Genomic DNA, 27153 nt, shown 5'->3' on the forward strand with positions numbered 1-27153 from the left:
AAAAAAAAAAAAAGCTGTTACATCCGTCACATGTAAGGGGGCTGCCTGAGGTTCTACATCTTTTAAAAGCCTCCAAAATGATTCCAATAAACCACCAGGAATCTGAGGCTGGCTGTGGACCCAGGCCCTATATTCAGAGATGTTCCCAACCCAGATTATGCGCATTCCACCATCATAAAACAAGCACCACCCCCTTTATCTTGGGGTGTCGCGTCATCTGTTAACTGCTCCCCACACACTCATCTTCATGTCCTCCAGTCACCCCCTCATGATTCCTTCTGAGTCCACTTTCCAACTTGGGAATCCACTCACATCACTCCCTTTCTACCTGAGGTCCTTTAATAAAATGTGGGAGTTTTACGACGAGACACAGAGCCCTTGGCAGGGTTCGCAGGACCTGCCCCATAGCTTCCTCTTGCCCACTCTCCACATCCCTTGTCCTGCATCTAGCGAACGGCAGACCCCCAGGAAATACCTGCTGATAAAAGGAAATTATTTCTTAGGTTTTCCACCCTGGAAGGTGAGGCTAACTAGAGCTCCCCTCCTAGGGTTTTGTGCAGATTTTTAAGTGAGAACCAGGGTGTGTGGATGCTGGTGATCAGCTAGCTCCTCTCTCTCTCTCTCCCACACACTACATGCTTCTACATGTGGAGATGCTCTGGGCCTCTCATGTGGAAGAGCCCCAGGTAGTACAATAGACCTAACTGCTTTCTAGTCACCCAGGTCTGAAAACCAAGTTGGACTCCTCCCAGTGTAAGGAGAGATCTTCAGTGGCTCCCTAATGGACAAAGTCAGTTACCACCCTGACTCATTAGCATGACTGCCTTTTGCCTGGTGGGTGCTCTACAAGGAGTTCATTCACTCAGCAATGTTTATGGAGACCTTCTCAGGTACTAAGCTTATTTTGGGTTTGGAAAGGGTTCTTAGAGGTAGAACAGTCTAATTCCTTCATTTTCAAGTGGAGGAAACTGTTCCTTGTTCTAACTGTACTTTCAGTGGCCATTCTAGTACTGTCTACTCAGACAGGTTGGTAGATTCTCAGAAAGCAAGTTAAAATTGCTTTCTCAAGGAAGGCCAGGCTGCCAAACCGTTGAATACAAACCGAATGGCTGCGCCCTGTCTCGTTCACCAATCTGCCTCTCACACTCAATACTCAGCACTGAGCACATTTAACTTCTTTCCATTTACTCTCTAGATACTGGGCTTGCAAGTGTCAATTCCTAAGCCCAGAAAGACCTCCCTTTTCTGTCTTCATCAGTTTAGACTGCTGTACTTAAAACACCACAGACTGAGTGGCTAAATAGCAGAAAACAGTTGTTCACACTCTACAGGTTGGAAGTCCAAGATCAGGGTGCCAGCGTGGTCAGGTAAGAACCTTTGGCCAGGTCACCAACTTTTCCTTGTATCATCAGATGGTAAAAGGGCCTAGAAAGCTCTGTGGGGTCTCTTCTACAAGGACACTCATCAAAGCTATTCACAAAGGTTCTATCCTCATGATGCCATCACCTCCCAAAGCCCCACCTCTAAATACCATCATCGTTGGGAGTCCACATTTCAACATGTGAATTTGAGGAAGACACAAACATTCAGACCATAGCATTCTCCATCTCTCGCTAGCTTGCTCCATCAATTTCTAGAAATATCTCTTATAAGACTTTTTTTAGACTAGGTGAGGATCTCCCTACCGCATGCTCCTGTTACACCTCTTCTCTCACATCCCAGCTCTCATGGCATGACCTTAGTATCTTTCTTCCCTGAGAAAGTTCATTTCTGTTCAGACAGAAATGACACCTGTGTCCCCAGCAACATGCCAATACAACATGCCCAGCTCACTGAGGTCATGCAGTAATTACTTGTGATGAATGAGAATAACAAATCAAAAGCTTATTAAAGAATGGCTAGATTCAAATCCAGAGATCAGAGTGAGATGTGAGATGACCTGGATTGGGAAACATCACTTAAAATGGGTGAGAGCAATCTCGGGATGCAGGAAGAAAGCTGGACTCCTCCAATAGAAGGATCTTCTTCCTGTCACACTTAAAGAGCCAGGTCCACAGATGAATGAGTCCCTCATTGGGACTGGGGCTACAGTTTTTGTAGTGCTCACACCAAGCAGCCCTGCATGATGACACAGACTATGCTCCCCACTCCACCCACTTTGTTCCACAACCTGGAAACCTGGACCTGTTTCCAAGCTTCAGAGAACTATCTTGAAGGCAAGTGAAGGATTCTTCAGACTTCCTGCTAACCAGGTTAGAGGAGGCTGCCTTCCTGAAGGATCAAGGACACCTTATGTGCTAAGGCAGGCCTGATGGACCCCATCTTGCTCCCCCATCCAGAGACCAGCAGGCTTACCCAACGAAGGCACAGAGTTATCCTCAGGCTCTCTGTCATTTGGGAAGCGGGCATACTAACCCCCAGCTAATTAGGGCCACACTGCAAACTTGGCCCATCATTACAGGACCAGGCAGCCAGATTGAGACATCCTGGGGAGGCAGAGACTCTCCAATTAGGGAAATAGTATACATGTATGGCCTGGAGCATCTTAGACGCAGTCATATGTAAATATATACTCACTGAAATTCACTTCAAATTGCACTGCTGAACGTTTACTCACAGTGCTATCACTGTACCATTCATTAAAAACTTCCTTTAAGTGAGAAAATGGGCAACATTTCAAAGCATCAGTGGCATAATCCTGGGGCAGCAGGATGGCCATGTGATTGTAAGAAGCGGGATGGAGTGTGTGTGAAAGGGCCATGAGAAGTTCCTAGAAAGCTTGTTCCCGTCATATAGATCTTCATAATCACAGTGATGGGGAGGGCAAAGGAAAGGCATGAATAATCTAAGATCATGGAGATTTAAACCCAACCAATAAAAAATGGTCATCTGGCTTTGGCATACAGTCAAATGTAGATGCAATTAGACACACCCTCCTTCTTTCTGCACCCCTAATGCCCAGCTGGAGCAGGTGGGCAGGCAGTCACTCACAAACCATAAGATGGGTAAATCATTTGCTAAGACTAAAGAGCATCATAAATTGGTGAGACATTTGCTCCCAGAACGCACAGTTAGAGAGACATAACTGCTGTGCCCTCAGCAACCCTGCCCATGTGAATGGATGGAATAAAGGTGGATACAGTGATCAGGAAACTTGGGCCTGTAACCAAAAGACTAGCAGGATGTGGAAGACAAATTACAGTCTGATTCTGCCATTTCTGATGCCTACTCTCTAACTATTTTTTAAGTCTTTATCTTGGACCAATTGGCAACAGGGTTGCAAGGAAGAAAACAGCCTTTGTTCTGGGAGAAGGGTAGCCACCCCCAATCCTCTTTCCCAAGAGCTTCCTCCCGATTCCTGGGCCTATCCCAGCCTTCTCCCCAACCCAGGCCTCAAATCTGCTTCTTGCCCTTCTGAGGGGACTTTCATCTACTGAGCACTGGGGCTCCTTGGGTGGCATTTTTGGGTGAAGGGGTAAAGGAGGTCTGGAAGCCTTTTTTTTTTTTTTCCTTCTCAATTAATGAAGATAGGAATTGGGACAAGCTGCAGGGAAATAAATAATATGCTCAGAACCTCACCATCCACCTTATCACCTGCTTCAGAAATGAGGCAGTTTCTCGGGACCCTCTTCCAGAACTGAATTTAAAGTCACACAGAGCAGAGTTTGATTGCTCTTGATTGCTGGTGACCATAGGCCCTTCACTGACTCTCATCTGCAGTTTCCTCATAGTGAGATGGGGATTCCATGGGTAGTGGAGAGGAGTGTGTGCCTAAGGTTAGCACCTGATCTTCAAGAAATCACTTTCCTTATGGGTAACCTTATACCTTATTCTTGTGTAGTGCCCTCTGACTACCATTTTCCTGGCAGACTAGGGGCAGGGAAGAAAGAGTCAAGAATTAGGGCTCTAGCTAGCTTCAAAGCCAGGAAGACTGGAAATAGGAAAACACCATCTTAGGGCATAGGGGAAGAAGCTGGGGGTGGGGGTGGGGCGGACAGTGGTAGCAGTACCAGGGCTGAAACCCCCAGAGAAATTTACACACAAGCACAACATGGGCCCCAGTGAAACCCAGATGCTCTCAGGCTCTATGTAGGGGTGCACAACCCTGCCATCAAGCGCCTGTGCCATACCCTTCTTGTCTCCAGACCTCAGAACACTCACTGGCACAGGTCTTCCCATCGCTGCGGAGTGCGTGTCCCTCGGGACACTGACAGGCGAAGGATCGGTCGGTATTGACGCAGGAGTATTCGCAGCCATGGTCGCTCAGCAAGCAATAGTCCACCCCTGCAAAACCCAAGAGCCAGGTGAGAGCTCAATGATGCTCTGAGCGTGGGAATCACAGGTCATCTTGCTCTAGCCCCCCCCCCCCCCCCCCCACCCCTGGAAGGCATGCAGTCCCCAGCAGACATCCCCCCCCCTCTCCCAGAAGTAGCGAAAATGGCAAAGGAAAGAGGGGTAGCGCCATCACACTTCTGCAAATCCCCTTCCTCAGAGAGAAGCGTGGCGAGGCACTCACGGGAGCAGGTCTTGAGGTCGTCGTTGATGAGGAAGCCTTCAGAGCACTGGCAGACGAAGGACTCCTCGGTGTTGAGGCACAGCTGCTCACAGCCGTGCTCCTGCTCCGCGCAGTGATCCACCCCTGTGTTACACGAGACACAGCCGGGGGCGTTGCCACCAGTGACACAACTAACCGCCCAGACCTCGCTCAGGGGAGAGTTCCTGAGGAACCATTTTACTTCACTGGCCCAACTGGCCACAGGAGGAAGCTTCATGCTACCCTGCGCCACTGGCCTCTCTGGAAAGTCAGCATCGCTCTTTTCTAATCTAATCCCATGTTCTTGTTGGGAAAGAACAAGATAATTCCTGTCACTGGTGTAGTGAACTGCAGCACGTCGGCCACAATCACTGCCAACAGTGAGGGGACAGGGAGGTTTGGGAAGACCAGCTTCCTGCCCATAGCCCTGCAGCTGGCAGAGCAGTGCTTAAAAGTGAGGGCTCCGGAGACATTTTATGGGAGTGTTAGGGAAGAAATGCAATCAGAACTGGGGTGGGAAGAGTGCACTGGACTGTGGTGATGGCACATGGGTGAACTGGTGGTGGGAAGCCCATGGGGATTACAACTGAGATGGAAAAATGCACAAAATGAAAACGATGTAAAAAAAAAATTAAAAAAAAAAAAAGTAAGGACTCCAGTTCAAATCCCATTTTCACCACTTCCTAGCCAGGAGATACTGGGTGGCCACTTGGCCCCTCTTGGGTCATCATTCCCCACTGAAGGAATCAGGATAATTGTTTTCTGAGGTCAATGTGGTGAGAAGTAGAGGAGCCAATAAATGCTAAGCCTGCAGAACAGTAGCCAGGAACAATAGCTGGCATACAGTAACCTCTTAATGATGCTAATTAATAAGAATAAGAATAATACTATGTAGTAAGTACTGAGTAATTTTCATTACATAGTTTCATCTCTTCTATATCTGAAAGCAAATAGAAAAAGTATTCGCCGCTGCCACCACTTCCACATCCAGAAACTGGCTACAACCTGGGCCTGCATGTGTGACGGGGTCCGGGTGATGGGCACTGAAGGAGCCTGCACACACAGCCTTGGGGGTGCAATCCCACAGGCAGCGCTGCAGGCTGCTCCCAGATTCTGTGATGGAGAAAAGGCCCCCCTAGGCTGCAGAGACACTGGAGGCCTTGTACAGAGCCATCAAGGGGGCCTCTTTTACTCCCACAGGTCTGGCACTAGGACTGCAGGACATTCCACTGGTAGATGTGCCTACTGCAAATACTTGCATGATCTTAGGAGCCCAGATGTCTACATTCATATCCTGGTTTCTCCATTCATCAATCATGTGACCCTGAGAAAGCTGCTCCATCGTTTTATGCCAGGTTCCCCATCTTTACACAGGGTGAGAGCGTAGCTGCCTCACCGGGCTGTCGCCAGGAGAGAGTGAGGGCTAGGACAGTGCTCACAGGAGCACCACACGGAGGGAGCGACTTACAAGGGCGGGCTGCCAAGTGGCCCAGAAGTACCCTGATCCCTTAAGGGGACTATGGCTTTCTCTGGGGATTCTTAAAAATAAATGGCTTGGCTTATACTTTCTTAAAGCGGATTGGGTGGTTTTCCTCATTAGGTCCTAGAGAGAAGGGATGGTCAAAGGGATCTCCTTTGACCCCCTCCTCTAAGACCTCCTAAGCTCCCCTAAGGCATGCTGGGAGGGAAAGGCAGGCCCTGACCCCAGGGGGCTCTAGGTGGACTCAGCTAGGTCATGTCCAGTCTGCTCTGGGCCATGAGCTGGCAGAACCCACCATACTCCTAGAATTATACAGAAGCAGGCCATGTTCTCAGCAATGGGACACCTCCTGCCACCCACACCTCTCGTAAGGGCTCCTTAACTTTTGGACCAACTTTTGGTTCAAAAGGTCTTTGGCCTCCAAAGTCAGTCCTTGGAAAGCAAAACTGATGTCCTTTGTTTCCTCTGAAGAATGAAATGGCATGGGTTTTCCTGAGAACTGCTCTGTACCTAAAACCTCATCTGCAAAACGTCCTTTCCTGGAAGTGCAGGGGCCAGATGCTGAACAGCTGCACTGTTCTCACTCACAATCTATCTCTGTCCCCAAACTGAAGCAGATGTGTGCCTCCGGGTGGAAAGCCACACAAAGGGCCTCTTCTACACCAGCCATGTCACCAAGCCCCTCTCCCAGCACACCAGGGTCACAGGCACCCCCCACGGCATCACGCACCCCCATCCCTGCTGGCCTGGCCCAGTGGAGACAGTGCCTCATAAAATTTGATGGAACCGTCCAGCTGGCAGAGCCTACAAGTTTCCATGCATTTACATCACCAAATAGAGCCTTGTTGTGGATCTTACATGAGAAAATTAAGAAAAGGCTTCACAAAAAGCCCCATGTTTCTCAGCTGTGCCCTCAAATCAGCCAAGGGCTTTCTGTGTTCTGTCCCTTTTGGCTTCTTGTCCCAACCAGGAATAGCTACAGCTCATTTTCCCAGGCACTGCGACAGGTAACGAACGGCAGGTTCTTCTTAACTGTAGGCTTTCCTAGCGCCAGGCAAGTGCTCTGAGATTCAGCGGTCCTGACTATTCCCCTGAAGAGCCCTAATAGTCAAAACTGTGTTTAAGCAGCTGGGGAAACCACACCATCTGCCCAAGGTCATACCTCTAGTGAGAGGTAGAGCTCAGATTTGGATTCGGGCTGGTCTGACTTTGTCAATGTTCTCAACAGCAAAAAATACCAGTTTCTGTATAGTGAGTGCTTTATTACATGGCTCGCAGTACTTTCCAAGTGCTCTAGAGGTAATGATTCCTTTACTCTTCATAGCCTCATCGATGAACTCAGTAGTATTAATAGTCACATTTTATCAATGAGGCCACTGCAAGGAAGGCAGAGCCGGATGGAACAGCCAGCCCATAAGAAACCCAGGAACCTCAGAAGTGAAGGCTGCCAGTGAGCATGGGGGCCTGCATGAGCCCCCTGCCTTCAGTAACCCTGCCCGGGGTATACTCACGGCTACACGTCTTGCCATCAGGGTCCAGGGTGTAGCCCCGGCGACAGCGGCAATAATAACCCTCCTCTGTGTTGACACACTCGTGCTCACAGCCTGGCTTGTTCAGCGCACAGTAGTTGATCCCTGAGGGCAGAAAAGGCACACCCTCCTTCAGGCTCTGAGCTTCTTCCAGGGCTATGAGTTCAGCTCCTCACTGTAATACTCAGAGCACATTAATAAGGTGCTCTAAGGACAGAGAAAATAGCTCCTGCTGTCTGGGAGCTTGTTTGGAAAAGAACCCAGGGCTTGGCGTGAACCTCCGGATTCTCCAGTATTGTTCTTTCTCCCCTTTGGGTTGAGGTCACAGATCTAAATCACCTTTTCCAAGAAAGATGGAAGCATTGAGAAAATCTCATCAGTCTCTTCTTTGCATTAACCTATCAGTAGGGCTCACAGTAGGCAGGGAGCCACTGTTTGCCAGTGATATCTGACAGTGACACCAGCAACACAAGGCAGAATAAACAAAAGCTAACCTTGCAAACTATCCGGCCATTAGGGAAAGGCGGGAAATGGCAGTTACAGTAAGAAGCGTCCAGAAGTGGAATGGTGGGTGCTCTGGGAAGGATCATCATGCCTCCACATTAAGAAGAGAGAAAACGCGCCTTGATGCTGCCCTAGGTGGTTCCAGCAGCAAATTAGCAGTTCCATTTCTTGATAGAAAATGCTACAAGCACACGACCCCCCACAGAGCAGATTACAAGGCAGATGGAGAATTGTATAAAGAAATAAATGCATGTGGAAAGTGTTTAGAGACTGATGTTGGGAGGAGAAACGGTTACTGCCAACCTCAGGGGCTGAGCTGGATCAGTTCAGCTACATTTTCTTAATTCTGGGGGTGTGGAAACTGTTCATTGCTTTACCAACAATTATTGTCTTTTGGTGCTGGAACACTGACCCTCAAGGCATGAATCATGACTGGCCTAAACTAGCCTGACAACCAGGTTCTTCTTTGTCAGTGACTGGTTTAGGAATGGGAATATGCCATAGTACTGGACAAAGAGAATTAACAGATACTTGCTGGGAACCAGAGGAAAGATTTTTACTTCCTGAAAAGACAAATATGTGTGAAGACAAATGCCATTTTCTGCTCTTTCCTTTCCTCTTGGATTTAGCAGTGAGAAATTGAGATGCTGGGAGCTGTGGCAGCCATGAGGTAAAGCAGAAGGCTAGAAAGCATCTGGAGTCTCCATAACATTCCTAAATCATTGCACCAACACAGGACAAACCACCTCTGACAAATGTAAATGTTCTTAAATGACTTAGGACACCATTCTTCGGATTTCCTGTTTTGTGTGACCCTGCTGATCTAAAAATGGCTAAGACGGTAAATTTTACGTTATATACATTTTCACAATTTTCATTTTTTTTAAAAAAAAAAGATTTATTTATTTATTTATGCATACAGGATGGGGTACAAGTCAGAGGTGCAAGGGCAGTGAGAGGATTCACTAGAAACAGAGTGGGGAGCAGAACAGGCCAACTGACAAAGTACACTCCTGAGGGCACCAGTGGGCGGGTCAGGAGAGGTCTGTTGTGCCATGTGGGTCACCTCTGAACTGGGGACCTAACTCACACAGAGCAGCTGCTGCCAGCTTGCAGTGCTGTGTCCTAACCCATTGCCAACTCTTGCTTGCAAGCAAAAAATGACACTTCCAAATAGTTCTATAGAGCAGAGGTTTAACTATAGATCTTCTTTACACACTTAAGTCACACTTTTTGTGACTCTATTAATTATTCATTTGCTCATTTTATTTATTTAATCAGTGTTCCTGGATATACTATGCACCCCATATCTGGTTCAATTGTCTCCTTACAAGCTTGAAATTTGAATGTAACTTTATATGATGAGCCCAGTGTCCAGCAACCCTTTTTGAGGTCAGAAGGCAGAACTGTCAGACAACAAACTGAACAGCACCTCTGTGTACCAATTCACAAAAGAGTGGAGAGCTCACAAAGAAGGTAAGATGAAAAAATGGGAAAGATAAATGAACTCCAGATAGTAAATTACAATGCCAATTGAGTGGCATAGTTTCAGAAAAATTGGACAGGCTATAAAATTTGCAGCAGGAAGTTGTGGTACAGGGATGATCCAGGAAGTCCTGACCTGGAGAAGTAAAGCCATCCATCCGAGGTCACACAGGCCATGTGGATGACACTGCCAAGACTGGACCTCACATCTCCTGGCTCAGCCCCACCCAGCTCTGTGAAGTGAGTTGTCTCCAGCTACAGGGAGCTCCAGACTTGTGCCAGCATGAGCAATCCTGGAGCCCACACAGGGCCACGCCCATATCTGATTTTACCCTGGAGCCCCACCTAGGCAGCCAGGCCCGACCCAATTTCTAACTTGCACCACCGCCTTAATAATTTATGCTTTATATCGATGACAGCACTTTCCAGAAGGAGAAACTCTGCCTAGATGAGGAGGAAGAACAAATCCTGGCCAAGAGTCTTTTCTTCAGTAGGATTCTGCCTTGCACATTTTATTCCCCAGTTTAAATGGGTAACATCAAATTCCTTTTTAAAAAGGATACTTATTAGATTTGAAAATAGTCCACATCCATCACCTGCCTACTAAATGTAAATGACTGTACCCTGAGTTGGGGATTTTTAATGCTCTCAAGATCTTGCAAGATCCTCAGACTCCTAGTAACAAACTCCAGATTTTTAAACCCACTTTCTTTGGTTTTTTCGTCCATGGAATGCTCCAGAGAGACAATGAGTGCTTACTTCCATGAGCAGCTGTCTGCCATAATGGACTGAGTGCAAACATGAAGTCAGGGGCAGCACTTAGAGACTGACCTCAGGAGTCCAGGGCTGGGCGTGCAAGTGAGCACAATGGAAAATGTAATGATAAGGCAGGGTTTTGGGAGAAGGGCTGATGAGGACAATGGGTTTTAGGAAAAAATTGCATTTTTCTTGGATGAAAAAGTAGGGTGCCTGGCTAAAGAGGAAACAGGGCTCTAATCGTTGAATACATATATATGACTAAGCAGTACAGACACTAGACTGGGCCATAGCCTGTAAACAGTCCTGCCTGGGGGTTGATTTGTCAAACTACTGCCTTGGTTCCAGAGCTTCTCCAGGCAGGATGTGGAGGGAATCATGGATGTGGGGTAAGAGCTTCAGAACTTTGAGCAAATTCCCCCTCACCGGGTACCACAGGACTAATCTGTCTCCTTCCCTTCCATTAGTAGCACACAATGAAGCTTGCAGACATAATAAGTGTCTGGGTTGAGCTAGATTCAATTTTCCCCCCTCTAAGAGCTTATGGTTCATAAATGAGTCCACCTGTAGGAGTGTTCCCTGGGTGTAGTCAGTCCTTGTCACTCGTGCTTAAAAAAAAGGTGTGTTAGTAGCACAAAAAGGAGGCAACAGGCCAGAAAAATTGACTCTCCAACATATTGGATGTATGTGTGGGCTAATGGAAAACACTCCATCTAATTGTTTTCACATTTGGAAATCGCCCAAATAAAGTCTTCACTTACTGTCTCCAGATTTACATGCAGGAAAGGAATGGGAATTTTATAAGGGAGGCTCAGTTTCAAAATATCTTCTGTGCAACCACCTGCCACCACACAAGGCCTACCGTATTAAAATAAGTATGTAAGAATGTGCTATTAGTAGAATGAGGTCTGCCTGGATTCAGTTACACAGCCAGCAGTGCTTTTCAAAAGAGAGAAATGGTCAAACTTTTGAAAATTCACTGCAATGATGCAGAAAATAGTTGTGCATATTACCAGGAAGACGTGGGTAGAGAAGCATATAGGAAAATACACCATTAGATGAGAGTTCTTTGAACAATACCATCAGGAAAATACAACTCAGTGTATAGTATGTACTATGGGAATACATTTGGAAAAGCTTCGTTTTTATGCCTTAAAAGGTCTATTTTCTGCCATGATTAATTCAAATCATGCAGTTTCTCAAGATGGTCAATCTCGGGGTAATTCATCTACTCATTCATTCAGCAAACAGTGGGTTGCACCTATAATCCTCTTTGACACATTGGTAATTCAAGAGTGACAAAGAGGTAACCACTGTCCTTGCGGACCCTCCATTCTGTGGCATCTCAGAGATAATCTGGTTTAAAGAGATCCCACTTGGGGTCTATGGTCTACATTCCTGGTCAAGTCCTTTGATATAACCGATGACCAGCTTTCAAGTTCATTCTACATCTTTGCTATCACCTTGCTGACCACATCTATGCTTCAGGGATGCCCCGGGGCCTTATTTGCCATCTTCCTTCACATCAAAGAGGAGAATGATGTTAATAAATACAAATGTGGAACTTCAGTATGCCTTGTTGAGAAGTTGCAAAGGAACTTAAAAGGAAAACTAGCAGGGCATTTAGCAGAACAACTTACTTTTGCAGGTTTTCTTATCTGGATTCAGAGTAAAGCCTTTCAAGCAGCGGCAGGAATAGGAATCACCTGTATTAACACACTCGTGTTGACATCCATGATTAGGTGAGGCACAGAAGTCTATCTCTGGAAAGAAAGAAAAATGGGAATAATGAAGACCAGAACAGTTTAAGAAAGAAAAACCAAGAGATTGCCAGCCTTAATTTTTTTCTAAACAGATACATTCCCATGATTTCTTATTTATGTCATGAAAGTATTCCTCATGAAGCTATTTCCATATTTTAGGGATCTATGTAAGAGAACTTTCTGGCCATGTAACAAAATGTATATGCAACAAATGAATTTAGGAAGATACTTTCTTTGTCTTGGGCATTGTAAAAGTCACTAACATGAATGAGTGTGATGGGTGTTTGTTATATCATAGGCTGGAAAAAAGAGAGCTAAGCTGAATGTCTTATTGAATTAGTTCATTTAAAATATGAGTACAATGAAATCTTTCCAAAGTCAAACTCCAAGCCACTTAAATTCCTCAAACACTGTGCCATAGAGTATAAAATCATTTCCTGGGAAAAGGAAGGCAGAGGCATGAAAGGCATACATACTTTAAAACAAAAGGCCTTCCTTGTTACAGATGCATGGAAGTGGGAATCATTTATCTTGAAATTTCGTCAGCGAGTATGATCGCTAGGTTATTAGAGAATTTTTTTTTTTTGGTCATTAGAGATTAATTTAAAACAAAATATTAATAATTTAAAATTACTAATTTAAAAATAGTTTAAACCACAATATTCAGGAAAAAAAATTACAAGGATCTTTTAAAAAAAATGAGATTTTACTTGTATGTTTTACATTTGGAAACTTCTATTAAAGGTTATTTTATTATTATTATTATTATCCTACTCTATTAAAGATAATTATTATTATATGAGGGTTCTTCTAGTCTGTACAAAGGAAAGAGTAAGAGAAAAGCACAAAATACTCCTGAAGGTAAAAACATTGAGATTATCAACGGTTCCCAATTTAAAGTTAAGGAAAAGTTAAATACATACAAAAATAGATAAAATGGTGTGTTTTAGGTACATATCACTCAATTTCATGAGACTCAACCTAAGGTTGACCTTGTTTAGTCTGTCTATAGTCCTATCCTCGATTTTAGGATTCCATATTACTTCAAAGTAAACTTGAGACATTATTTTGTTCATAAACATTTCATAATGTATATTTTTTAAAGATTTATTTATGCATACAGAACTAGGGTACAGGACAGAGGTGCAGGGTCAGTGAGAGGATTCACCAGAGAGAGTGGGGAGCAGAACAGGCCGCCTGATGAAGTACACTGCTGAGGGGAGCAGTGGACGGGTCAGGAGAGGTCTGCTGGGCCATACGGGTCACCTCTGGGGCAGGGATCGAACTCATGTTGATGTGGCTTTAGCTTCTCAGTGCTGTGCTTTAACCTGCTGCACCACCAGGGAGGGCCCTCATAATGTATTTTAAAAAGACTACAACTCTTAAAAATGTAACTGTAAAAAAAAAAAAAAAATGTAACTGTAATCTGACAATCCCATTAAAAGATCTGTAAAAACCTTTTATTTTGCAGGTTATTTTAAACATAAAGTTGCAAGCATAAAAATACAAGTATGTTGGTACAAGAAACACCTGTATATTCTGTATCCAGATTCATCTACTGCTAACACTTTGCTATTGACTATTTAACATTGACTATTAGAAGTCAAGTTGTGTATCTCAGTCCTTTTCCCATTAATAGAACATGTGCTTCCTAAGAGAACTAGAGAATAGCTGTAAACTTCGTAAGTTCACTCTGATATCTCTTTATTTAACCTACTAACAGTACTCTAGTCATAGTACAAGATCCAAGTAGGGTCAGAGTTATATTTAGTTTGAGATAGCCTTTTTTCATCTAACATGGCTAGTTAAATTAAATTGATTACAATTAAGTCATATTAAAAATTTAGCTCCTCTATTGCACTGGAAACATTTTAACATGTCCAGCAGTCACAGCAGCTTCTGACTTTGGTATTGTAGCCTTCTGTATTGCTAGTCAACAGCACAGTGTGTCCTATTGGATAGCAATAGTCTGCAACTCGTCCACAGCCTCTTTCTGTTTTATGACATTACCATTTTTAAAGAGTCTCCCAATTTGATTTTAGTTTTAGTCTCCCAATTTGATTTAGTTTAGTATATATTGCAGTACCATTTATTGAAAACAATTTCCTTTCCCTCATGAATTGCCCTGGCATCTTTCTTAAAATTCATTTTACCATAGATATGATGACAAATGAAATAAGGAGAAAATTTCTTTCTAGCATATTAGCAAAACTTTAAAAAAAATATCACTTCCTCAAAATACTTGTGGTAGGAATACATTAGTAGATTTTTGAAATAATTTTGCACTATATGTTACATACTTAAAGTATTAATAATCTTTGATTCAAGTTTTGTTCCTAAGAAAATGATCAGAAATGCAGATTTAAGGGCAAGAATATTGATCACAAAACAATCAAAACATTCAAAAAAATTTTTGACCAAATTGTGATTCTAGATATGACACACTATTATGCAGACATTAAAATATTTTTGATTATAAAAAAATGTTTTGACAGGTGAAAATGGTCATGATTTAATGTTATGTGTATGATCCCAACTCTAACAAATAACTAAAATGTCTTTTTTAAAAATTAGGGTAGCAAAGGTTATCTTTTAAAGATAAAGATCATTTCATCTTTCACATTTCTGTATGGAGTAGCTTTTTTTTTAACAATATGATATGGAGCTTTGTCATTATTAAATGTATTAAAAATAAGTATGTACATTTCTAATTCTGAAGCTAGTTGCCATGGAAAACAGCAGAACTATAGCGAAAAGGACAATGTGGGAGGTCCCTCATAACTTGGAGAATAATCAGGGAACATTTCCGGGAACAATATGTATAGTTTCAGATGCCTATACCCAAAACAAAATATGAGTAACAGAACAAAATCAGTTTGGGATCGCAATGTAAAGGAATCAATCAGAGCTCATCAGTGTTGCTAGAATTTGGGGAGCTAGGAGCAAATGTGTGACTGAAGGGGACAGGCGATATGCTCACTGGGGGCCTAACTCCACTTCCACCTCTCACTCTCTCATAGTCATGTGGATTTCCTCGGCTGTCCCTCAGGACTGAGGCCTCATGTTTCCTGCCTCAGGGCCTCTGAACTAATGTTATGCTTCCTCTGCCTCAGAGGTCTCCTCCCACCTTTGATCAAATGTCCCTCTCCGATACCTGTATTCATCTCTTATCCTGCCCCAATAAAATGAAAGCTCACTGAGGCAGGTAAGTTTTTTTGTTTGTTTTATTTTCCATTGCATGCTCAGTGCTTACAATAGTTATCTGGCTTACAGAAATATTTGCTAAAGGAATAAGTGGTTGTTGGTACTACCAAAAGATAATTTTTTTTTTATTTCCAAGTAGTAGTCCACTGAGTATATGCCATATTTTTTATCCACTCATCTATAGTAGACATTCAGGTTGTTTCCTCGTAAATAGCTTTCTCCCCTCGGGTGTATCACTGTAGTTTTTATAGAACCTATAGTCCATCACCATAGCCCCTGTGTTCTCCCCTACCTTCATACATCTTTTTGAATTAGTGTGTTTATATTATTTGGATAGATACCTAGAAGGAATTGCTGGATCATATGGTAGATATCTTCTTAATGTGGTGAAAAGCTCCATATGTTTTCCTTAAGAGCTGGATCAGTCCCACTAACAGCCTAAGAGGGTTCCTTTTTCTTTCACATCCTTGTCAACATTTATTGTTGGTCATCTTTTTGACATAAGCCATTTTCACAAGTGATATCTCATTGTGGTTTTAATTGACAGCTTTCTGATAATAAGCAATGATGAGTATTTTCGCATGTGTCTGTTGACCACCTGTGTATCTTCTTTGGAGAATACTCTAGTCAGATCTTTTTTTTTTTTTTTTTTGATTGGATTATTTGTTTTCTTTTCTTTTTTAAAAGATTTATTTATATATACATATAAGAACTGGGATACAGGCAAGAGGTGTGAGGGGGAGGGGTAAGCGGATTCACCAGGGACAGAGCAAGGGAACAGAACAGGGAGCTGAAATACACTGCAGAGGGGAACAGTGGGTTGGTCAGGTGAGGTCTGCTGCACATGTGAGTCACCTTACTGACTGGGGATCGAACTCATGTGCAGTGGCTGTTGACAGCTTCATAGTGCTGTGCTTTACTCCCTTGCATCACCAGGGAGGCCATTGTTATTTGTTTGCTTGCTGTTGAGTTTAATGAGTTCTTTATAAATCTTGGATGTTAGCATGATGTGCAAATATTTTCTCCCACTCAGCAGGATGTCTTTTGTTTTAATGATAGATTCTTTCACAACAATGAAAAAAAAAAATCTCCTAACAAGCAGCAGCAACCACGTTGACTTGTCTGGAAACTGAGGTGACGCCTCCTTAGTGAATTTTGAGATCCAATCTCCACTCTGTGTTTCTGACATTGTAACAGCCCCTTAGCTTCCTGTTCTTGCTCTTGTCGCTGTCACACATGTGGAGCATTCCCAAGTGTTCCAGTTCTTATAATCCAGCTTTTGCCTCATGTCCTAGTCACAGCTTTTCAAGAACTCAAAAAGAGTTGCCTTTCTCTGGCAGTATCCTGCCAGACCTGGCTCCTTGACCTGCTTTCCCCTGGGAGCCCATCTCCCTGATGCCATTGCCCTAGACCCCTGTGACTGCCCACCACTCCTTGCCTACATGTTCCACAAGCCCACCTCTAGATCTTGACTCAGACAAGGCCAGGAGACAGAGGGACTGTGGGGAACAAGTCACAGTTGGATCTGTTCCTCACCTGACCCCAGCCAGAGCTCCTCTCCCAGTCCCCCTGCCTGGCAGTGCCTTCTTCCTTGGTTTCCTTGCCTGTACCACCCTGGGGAATGTAATGCTCCATAACCCAAGAGATTCTGGGATAGGAGACATGCTAATGCATATTATGGGGGCCATAGTGAGACTCTGGAAACTGGAGCTGGCAATGGAACTGGTGACTCCAGCGCAATAGAGGCAGAAAGGAAACTGAACAGGTCAAATGTTTTCCTCCAGGACTCAACCTGGGAGGCAATGCCATGCCCGCCTGGTCTAGTGCCAGTGGTTTCCTTCCCCAACTCCTGCTGTGGGTCTTGTCTGCATCTCACTGTGGCTACTAAAGCCACACGTCACTTGCAAGGTGACTGAGCTGCTCTATGTGGCTCGTGTCCCCCAGCAGTGTCCAGTGAAAGCTGTGTCCATGTCTGGAATTGTTCATACACTCAAAAGCTTAGCTCAACATGTGGTAAATGCTCAGTAAATACCCATTTAAAGTCTTTGAAGCCAGCATCCTCCCTTACTCTAAGTTACTTGCACCAGGCAATTTGCTAAATGATTTAAATGGATTATCTCACTCAGCTTTTAGGAAATTGCTGTGAAGTAGGTAGTATTGTCATCTCTATTGCAGTTGAGGAAACGTAGGCATAATAACTTACCCAAGATCACCCAGCAAAAAAAGCAGAGTATCTGGGATTTGAACTAAGGCCAAGGCTGCCTCTTGATAGCACACAGCTTCCTTTGACAGAGAGAACTGACTCAACAGTCCTGCAACCACAACCCCCCAAATTACCGTATTGCTGGTTTATGGTTCAGACACTATGACAGAAAGGAGACAAGGAACAAGCCATCCATTCATTCATGCACTTATTTTCTCAATAAACAACTGCCTGCCAGTAATGTGCCAGGTGAGGCCATGAGCCTATCTGGTATCTCTCCACATCTTTCATCTTCTTGGACCCCTTCTTTGCCTGGAGAATGATAGCTGTACCTACAGCAGCCAGCCAAGATATCACTCCTCTAGGAAGGCCCTACCCCTGTTCATTTCCACTGGCAGATGTCTAGGGCTCCAGATATGTTTTTGAATTAATGTGCCACTTACCATCCCATGAAGAAAAATTTTACATTTCAGGAGGTTTGGGGGATGCTTTTTATAAAACTGTGTAAGGTTGTGGGTGCATGAACTTTTTACGAATTGAAATCCTGCTTTCTGATTGATTTATGTGTAGAAATGTTTTATTTATTGACAGCAAATTTAACTTTTTAAAAATGTGAATACTTTAAAGACAAATTTCTCTCTGGAGAATCCCTCTATGACAAGGTATATTGGTCTATACATTATTCCTTGTATGTTCTGACATACCTTTACATTTAAAGGAATGCTTTTGGGATCCTTTTATAAAACTAATGATCACTTTTACTTTGTATGGTTGATTTTGGGAGATCAAACTGTTTCTGACTTGTACATAGTTCAAATAAAACTGAGTAGCTCAAACAAAGTATTAGCAGTTCTCTGCAAACCATCCTCCCTGCCCTCACCCTCCCTATCCAGGAGCAACCACATTTATCTTCTTTTGGATCAGCAATTTTCCTGTACTTGTATGGTTTCTAGCTGAAGCCCACAGCCACAAAGATTCAATGCCCCATTCATACTAATGGTCACAGAGGCTGACCCGTGTGAAGGAAGGTGCTGGATTATTAGTACAGGCAGCAGACGCAGGAAGATCCACCCACGAGTGTTGCTGACTAAGGACCTTCATGAACTGCCTTGAGGGTAATGTGAGGTAGAGCGGTTTACCGTCTTGGGGAGGTTAAGGAAGGCACAACAAAGGAGAAATAGGGGCAGAAGGCACTAGATCCCTAGCACATAATCATATACTAATCTATGTTTGGAAAATCTCCATGGTCACACTACTCATAGCAATAGCATCAAATGTTTGTTTTTGTTTTAATTTTGTGCATAACTTACTTGTGCATGTCTTCTTATCGGGATTAAGAGCAAATCCTTTAGGACACTGGCAGAAGTAGGAGTTGTCAGCATTTACACACTCATGCTCACACCCATGGTTTTCTAAGGCACAGTAGTCCACAGCTGTAGAGAAAAAAAACAGATTGTAAGTGGAACTGCAAACACAGGTGAAATGGAAGCATATTTATAACAAATGTAAATAAGGATTAATATTGTTGCCCCCAAAGGCGTATGGCTATATAAAAATGAATCCACGGCCTCTTTCCCACAAAAGAAAGGAAGGAAAGAAGGAAGGGCAGAAAACCAGCTAGCCAGCCAGGAATTTAGATTTAATTATACCAGAAGTTAAATTATAGAACAAATGAACAATTATATTTAAAAGTTAAAGAAATACAAATCAAAACCATCACAAAGAACACTTACACCTAACAAACTACAAAAATAAAGATAAGATAAAACCCACTGTTGGTAAGGCAGCATGGAAAGAGAATCACTAATGGTGGGTGGTATTCTAAGTCAATAAAAATCCTTTTGGGGGCCCTCCCTGGTGGCACAGCGGGTTAAAGCACAGCACTGAGAATCTAAAGCCGCTTTCGCATGAGTTCGATTCCCGCCTGCCCCGGAGGTGACCACATGGCGTGGCAGACCTCTCCTGACCCGCCCACTGCTCCCCTCAGCAGTGTACTTCGTCGATCTGCCTGTTCTGCTCCCCAGTCTGTCTCTGGTGAATCCTCTCACCCTCCGCATCTCTGGCCTGTACCCCAGTTCTGTATGAATAAATAAATAAATCTAAAAAAAAAAAAAGGGTTTTTAAAAAAAAAATCCTTTTGGGAAGAAATTTGACAATGTTCACCCTGGAAATGTGACCCAGGGGAATTAACTACATGCAAAAACATATTCACTGTGATATTACCTATATGACAAAAATTTTCAGGAATATCGGATGAATTATTTTTTTTTAAGATTTATTTTTATTTATTTGTGCATACAGAACTGGGGTACAAGCCAGAGGCTCAGGGGCGGTGAGAGGCTTCACCAGAGACAGAGTGGGGAGAAGAACAGGCAGATCTACGAAGCACACTGCTGAGGGGAGCAGCGGACGGGTCAGGAGAGGTCTGTGGGCCATGGCAAGGCCTTTGGCTCTTACTCTGAGTATCCTGGGAGTCACTGGTGGGTTCTGAGCAGAGGAGGTAAAAATTGACCATAGAGGGCAAATATGGCTGTGGCCTGCCAGCTTGGAGGCTACTACAATGAACCCAAAAAGGAAACACAGATGTCTAAATCAGGATGCAGGTATGCAGAGAGTGCTGCTCAGGTGAATTCTGTCCTCCCAAAAGACAGGCTGAGCCTTAATCTAGTTACCTAAGAATGTGACCTTATTTAGAAATACCTTTTGCAGAAGTAATCAAGTGAAGCTGAGGTCACTAGGCTGGGCCCTAGTCCAATATGACTGGTGTCCTCATAAGAGGAAAAAGCCATGTGAGGACACAGAAACACAGAGGGAATACCAGGTGGTGACAGGTCTGAGTGAGGCAGCTGCTGGCTCAAGAACACAAAGGACTAATGCCCCAGGCGGCAGAGGAAGCCACCATGCCTGGTGCCCAGACCATGAGCAGGGCATTTATGCTGTTTGAGGTCACCTGTGTTTGGATAGTGGTACGGCAGCCCTGAGAATATGATGGGAATATTCTGAAGGTGGGGTGAACAGGATTACTGTTGATTTAGAGGTGAGCAAGAGTAAAAGAGGGATTAGGCTGATTCTGGGGGCTCACCAGGATGACCTAAGTTCTGAGTTCAATTCCCAGCCTGGGCGGTGACCCACATGGCACAGCAGACCTCTCCTGTCTTGCTGCTGCTCCCCTCAGCAGTGTGTTTCAGTAGATCTGCCTGTTATGCTCCCCACTCTGTCTCTAGTGGAACCTCTCACCCCCCCCAACTCCCACCTCTGGCCTACACCTCAGCTTTTCTACACGAAAATAACTATTTAAGCTAAAGCCACTTCTGCATGAGTTTGATCCCCACCCGACCCGAAAGTGACCACATGGCGTGGCAGACCTCTCCTGACCCGTCCGCTGCTCCCCTCAGCAGTGTACTTCATCGATCTGCCTGTTCTGCTCCTCGCTCTGTCTCTGGTGAAGCCTCTCGCTGCCCCTGCACCTCTGGCCTGTACCCCAGTTCTGTATGCGTAAATAAATAAATCATTTTAAAGAATGGCTGACTCTCCCCAGATTCAGGGCTTTTGGTGCGAATGACTTGACAAGTTGGAGCTGGCATTAACAGAAGTGGGGAAGTATGGGTGGGGTAGGTTTTTTGGGGGAAGACCAAGGGCCCCATTCTGAGCATGAGACAGGCACTGACGTTGTAATTGCAGCACAACTGTAAATAGGAGGACAAATACAACTTAGTGCAAAATGCAGTTCCTCAAACTGTATATTTACAGTAATTATAGCCAGGTAAGCTATAACGCCATGGCCAAGACTGGAATACAGAGATAAAGATGCTTGTTTTGTTGAGACAATAGATTGTTTATTTATTTTTTAGACTGTTTTCCCTTTAAAAATGTTCACGTATGAAGCCCTCCCTGGTGGCGCAGCGGGTTAAAACACAGCACTAAGAAGCTAAAGCCACTTCCGCATGAGTTCGATCCCCACCCGACCGGAAGTGACCACATGACGCGGCAGACCTCTCCTGACAGGCCCGCTGCTCCCCTCAGCAGTGTACTTCATTAATCTTCCTGTTCTGCTCCCCTCTCTATCTCTGGTGAATCCTCTCACAGCCCCTGCATCTCTGGCCTGTACCCCAGTTCTGTATGCATAAATAAATTAATCTTTTTAAAAAATTTACATATTAGACAGTGCTTTTCTGTGTACAGTTGACCCTTGAGCAATGTGGGAGTTAGGCAGACTGACCTGTCTTGAATTTGAAAAAAGCTCCCTGTAAGTGGATTCCACCACTCAGAATTCACTCAACTGACGTCCACCCTTTGGGCAAATAAGGAAACCAACACAGAGAAAAAAAATCCATGTACTGGGGACCTTCGCAGTTCCAGCCCCTGTTGTTCAAGGGTTAGCTGTACACTTGAGCTTTTAATTGGAGAAAGAGATCTATAGATCATTTGTTAATTTTTTATATTTGTATGTTTTATATATTTATGTATTAAATATTTTTAAAAACAATGTTTTAGGTTACTTTCATATAGAAAACTACTAGATACTAAGGAACTAAAATCTGCAAAATCAACACATATGGATAATTTCTAACAAGGTGAAGCTGTGCATAGAGAAGAAAACGACAAACTTAACGTAATAATGAAAAGACATAAAGGGGGAAAATTAAAGGTTTTTAAAGGGTAATTATCTGCATTTTGTTTATTTCTTTGTGCTCAGTCTTTACTAAGTTTCTCTTTAAGGTATACTTTTTGTAAATTCCCCACCCTAAATAGTTCATCCTAAATAGCATCTACCTAACATCCATGGGTTTAACACACAGTCACAGTCGCACAGGGCAGTCCTTAGCCTGGGATGCAAATGTTGTAGGGAGTTAGCTAGCTGCTGCAGCGTAGTCAGAGCATGAATTCTGCACTAACACCAAATCCTCCTAAAAGTTCACCGCTTATCTTTCAAAAAGCAATGGATCAAAGTAACTGGGGACACTGAGATCAAACATACCAAGCCCTGGCCCGTGCCCCAGTCTATGTGACAAGGAATTGGCCAGGCTGTGACTTGCTGTGCTTAAGCACTTGGCTCTCCCCCACTCCAACCTCCTCATACTGGACCTCTACAGCCACTTCATGGGTGTCAAAAATCTGTCAGCCAATCTTGCCTCCAGCCACCCACTTCTTAGTATATCCAAAGAGAGGACCTGCTAATCTGACTTTCAATTTCCAGGGCAGTGAGAGTATCACAGTGATGAGTGGGCAGACAACTGTCCTCAAATACAGAGACCCAGGCTCTATCTCTTTCTTGAACTTTCTCTTGCCCACCCTGGGGTATGAAGCTGCACCCAGCCATCTCTGTCCCTCAGAGGGACCCTGAGTGTGTTGGCCCCTGGTGAAGCCAGGAGAGGCTGGAGGCTCTGCTTAGGCCTGATGTCCAAGCCATATACTCCAAACTCCCTTTTCCAGAATGTTTCAGAACAGAATATCTGACATTAGATCAGGCATTAATAAAGTTGTGAAGAAGCTCTGTTAGTTGACTGCCACATAACTAACTCCTGATCAGTCAACACTTTTCATTCCCTCTGACAAGATGGGATCTGATGCAGAGAATACAAAAAAATACTCCAGGCTGTGGGAGGGCCGGTGCAGTATGAATCTGCGTGTTTCTCTCGCACCACTTGGGCAGTTTGTTTATAACGCAGACTTGGTAGGACACCTGTGTTCTAGAACACCTGTGGACTTTTCCTATTGACAGATTACATGCTTATAAAACATTGGCTCTCAAAGTGTGATTTGTTAAGACCAATGCAAATTCTAGAGCTCCACTTCAGGCCTACCGAGTTAGAAATCCAGGATGTGGGGCCCAGCAATGTGTTTTAACAAGCCCTTTGGGTGACTGTGTACATTAAAATTTGAGCACTGCTGTTAAAAGGGGCCAATTTTGTTTCCAAAGTTATATACGCCATTTGTTCAAATACTTATACAAATGACATTTACACTAAATGCCAAATACTGCTCTTAAGTATTAAGACACTAAAACTTTTGTATAAAACCAGTGAAGTATAAGTATCAAACCAAAGTGAGCTTTTTTAAAATAAAGTCAAAAGAGTTTTGGAGATTCAAGGCATTTTGCTAACCAAAACTAATGCAGAATCGGGTATAGATGAAAAAAAGTTTAAAAGATTGGGGAAATTGTCATAAAGAATTTACAAGGATTCTACCCAAAAATTGTTTTATAGCAGTTTTCAAATTCTTCCTCTAATTTAAGAAACCAGAATTAAAAATCGTATACAACACATTATGGATTTGGTTTATGCAAGAAATGTTTTCAAAAAACATTTTTTTCCAAATGAAGCTAAAATTAACAATTTTGGAAAATGCAACTAAGAGTAATTTTTATTAAAAGTACATTTATGTAATTTCAATGAAAATAAAATGATTGGCCCTCCTTGGTGGTGGCACAGCGGGTTAAAGCACAGCACTGAGAAGCTAAAGCCACTTCCGCATGAGTTCGATTCCCGCCTGTCCTGGAGGAGACCACATGGCGTGCCAGACCTCTCCTGACCGGCCCGCTGCTCCCCTCAGCAGTGTACTTCGTCGATCTGCCTATTCTGTTCCCCACTCTGTCTCCGGTGAAGCCTCTCGCCACCCCTGAGCCTCTAGCCTGTACCCAGTTCTGTATGCATAAATAAATAAATCTTTAAAAAAAAAAAAAAGAAAAGAAAATGGTTAAGGTAGGCTTGCATTTACATTTTTTTTTTGTGATTCCTTTTTTTGGATGACATTGTCTATCAATCAGCCAATGAGAGGCCCAGTCTCATTCCCCTGCACTTCAATTCTTGTGGTTTTGTGTGTGTGTGTGTGTTTCCCTAGCTCCCTGGAGAACTGAAGGGAAGAGGAAAGACTGGCATGGAAGGAGTCCGTCATTCCCAGGTTCTGAGATTCTGACTAGTAAGCCCCAACCCTTCAAATCCCGCTTTGATTTGAAGAGTGTCTGGTAGGCCCCTCCAGCCCCCAGGGGTAAAAAGGGATTTGGAGAAGCCCACATTCAGGAATATGAACTTAAAAATTTTGAAAGGCCAAGAGAGTTCTAAGTCCATTCAACTCTGACATCCTTTGCTGCATATTTTGGGTTTTTTTGCATAACTTCCTTGGTTGCAAAATTGTACTTGTAAAAAGAGAAGCCAAAGTTAGTGGACAGGGGCCTCCCTGGTGGTGCAAGGAGTTAAGCCTCAGAACTGCGAAGCTCTCCACAGCCTCTACAACATGAGTTGGATCCCCAGCTAGGGAGCTGATCCATATGGCCCAAGCAGACCTCTCCCGACCCATCCACTGTTCCCCTCAGCAGTGTGTTTTAGTCAACCTGCCTGTCCTGCTCCCCTCTTTGTCTTGCTCTCCTGTACCTTTGTCTTACATTCCATCTTTTTTGGGAAAAAATAAATAAAACAAATCTTCAAAGAAAAATTAGTGGGCAGATTACAGAGGGGACACTTGTGTAACTCAAAGATACCTCTGTTTTTCAACTCTACTACTTCTACAATAACCTTTCTGAGTTGCTTGCCTGAAATTTCTATACTCTCCATTACAAAAAGAATGAGTAATTCCCTGGCTGTAGTTCTTTGGCTTTCTAGATCACAAAGTGCTAAGATCTCAAAGTCGGAAGCCAGTCTTGCCATGTTCAGTCTCTGCCCAATGTATGAGAAATCGCTCAGCTGTCCAAGGATGAATGATACTTTGGCACGAGGTAATAAAGTCCAAGATCGACAGACTCTGCTTTACAATCTGGTCACATTTCAAAGTTTCCTTCAGCAGGAATCACTGTGTAAGGGAAGAGCACTAGTACAAACAGGATATTTTAAAGAAGAGTCTTTGGGTTTTAAAGTTTGTTGATGACAAAGTAAGAAAAAAATAAATTCAACATTAGAGAACAGTATAACCAATTTATTTGCTGAGTCTATAGGAGATACACATCATCACAAAAACTCTTTTTTTCCTCCAGGCACAACTGGATTTTTCTAAGTAGGATTTGAAAACAAAGGATCTTGATAGCTTATTGATTTTGGTCTCAATAGGGGAGTGTTCTGAGTGAACACATCCAAAATTATCTGTTGAAGTCCATATCCCCAATCGATGAGAATGTGGCTGTATTTGGTAATTTAAAAAGGTGATTAGAACCCTCCCTAGTGGCCCAAAGGGTTAAAGCATAGCACTATGAAGTTACCACAGCCACTGAAGCACAAGTTCGATCCCTGGCCAGGGAGGTGACCCACATGGTGTGGCAGACCTCTCCTGACCCGCCCACTCCCCTCAGCAGTGTACTTTGTCAGTCAGCCTGTTCTGCACCCTGCTCTGTCTCTGGTGAATCCTCTCACCTCCCCTGCAACTCTGGCTTGTACTCCAGTTCTGTATGCATAAATAAGTAAATAAATAAATACAAGTGCAGAGCTCAGTTTAAAAAAAAAAGAACTCATCTGAAAAGCATGCTGCTGTAGCTCTAGGAGTCTTTGCTGGACTAGAACCAACGTTATGGAGAATGCTGTGGCCTCCATTCGCCAGGAGCTGGGCATGGTGGACCTACCTAACTTCTCTGCATGCAGAGTTTAGACTTGCTGTCCCCATTTGCTCACCACCAACTCCTACCCTCGGAAACCAACCCTGCCCCTTTACAGCACACCCTTGACTATACCAGTCACCTCCTGGTCCTCTCTGCGTCTCTAAGACCTAGCGGAGTCCAAGCAGACAGCTCTAAAATGCTTGCCGACATGAACCAATGCCTCAATACTCATCATGGTGGCTTTTCCTCTAAGTTCTGTTCCTTTTGGCCTTGCGGAAACAAGAATTTGTGGCTGGAAATTCTCTTTCCCACCATATTCCAAAGCTCTTCTGACTTTCTCCCACTCCTCATCCCGTCACCTGAGGCTATTTCCATGGATGTCTTTCCTGCTCCCGAGTCTCCCTTCTGTTCCCAACAAGTGACTACAACGTAAGGCTGAGGCTGTCCCTCTTTCCTCACTTCACACTATCCAGGAAATGATGACAATGATTATCAAAACCTACAGAATTCTCTCATGTCAGTATCATAACTCCACACTATCGCTGAAAAAACGAGGGCTTAGAAATGAAATGACTTACTCAAGCACGTATGACCAGTAACTGGCAGAACTGGGACTTGAGCCCAGGTCTTACTATATTGAAGGTTCACATACCTTCAAAACTAGCAAACACACAATAAATATTTAAAGTGAAAAACATAAGAGTAGTACAAGTTAGAAAGAGATGAACCATGTTGTTTCCTGGCAAACGTCCTTTTCCAGGTTAGTGCTGTTTTCTGCTCCCCCTTAACATGTCTTCCCTGGTGTCCCCACTTAACTTCAGACTCACTTTGTCGAAAACTCATTATCATTTCTAGAATCTGTTCCCATCACTCTTACTTCTTTTACTGTTACTATCACTCTGAGTCATGGAGCCACTTTTGACTTTTCCTTCTCCCTGTTATTTACCATTTTCTTTCATTCCTTACTCCTTTCCGCTCCAATCTTTCACTTGCTACCCAACCCCAGTTCTGTCACTTCCACCTGAGGATTATCAACTCCTAACTGATTTTTCCATCGCTCCCAGTCTTTCTCCTGGATTCCATCCTGGAGTTCACCACAAGATTAAGATTCCTAAACTAAGGTTTTGTATTTTTCATCCCCAATTATAAAACCTTCAGTGCCTCTTTTCCAGAG

General features: G+C 43.7%; 1 protein-coding gene across 3 annotated transcripts in view; it reads right to left on the reverse strand.

Annotated features, from left to right (window-relative positions):
* MATN2 (matrilin 2) overlaps positions 1-27153 on the reverse strand; it is a 108367-nt gene that overhangs the window by 19009 nt on the left and 62205 nt on the right. For all 3 annotated transcript variants that reach the window (XM_012722987.1, XM_012722988.1, XM_004679705.2), the window contains exons 6-10: positions 18769-18891; positions 11929-12051; positions 7526-7648; positions 4517-4639; positions 4162-4284 (exon numbers count right to left, since the gene is read on the reverse strand). In XM_012722987.1, the coding sequence (XP_012578441.1) occupies positions 4162-4284; positions 4517-4639; positions 7526-7648; positions 11929-12051; positions 18769-18891 (615 nt within the window). The remainder of the gene's footprint in view (positions 1-4161; positions 4285-4516; positions 4640-7525; positions 7649-11928; positions 12052-18768; positions 18892-27153) is intronic.

This window comes from Condylura cristata, unplaced genomic scaffold (genome assembly GCF_000260355.1).
Source record: "Condylura cristata isolate star-nosed mole 26May11 unplaced genomic scaffold, ConCri1.0 scaffold00009, whole genome shotgun sequence".
NCBI classification, from domain to species: domain Eukaryota; kingdom Metazoa; phylum Chordata; class Mammalia; order Eulipotyphla; family Talpidae; genus Condylura; species Condylura cristata.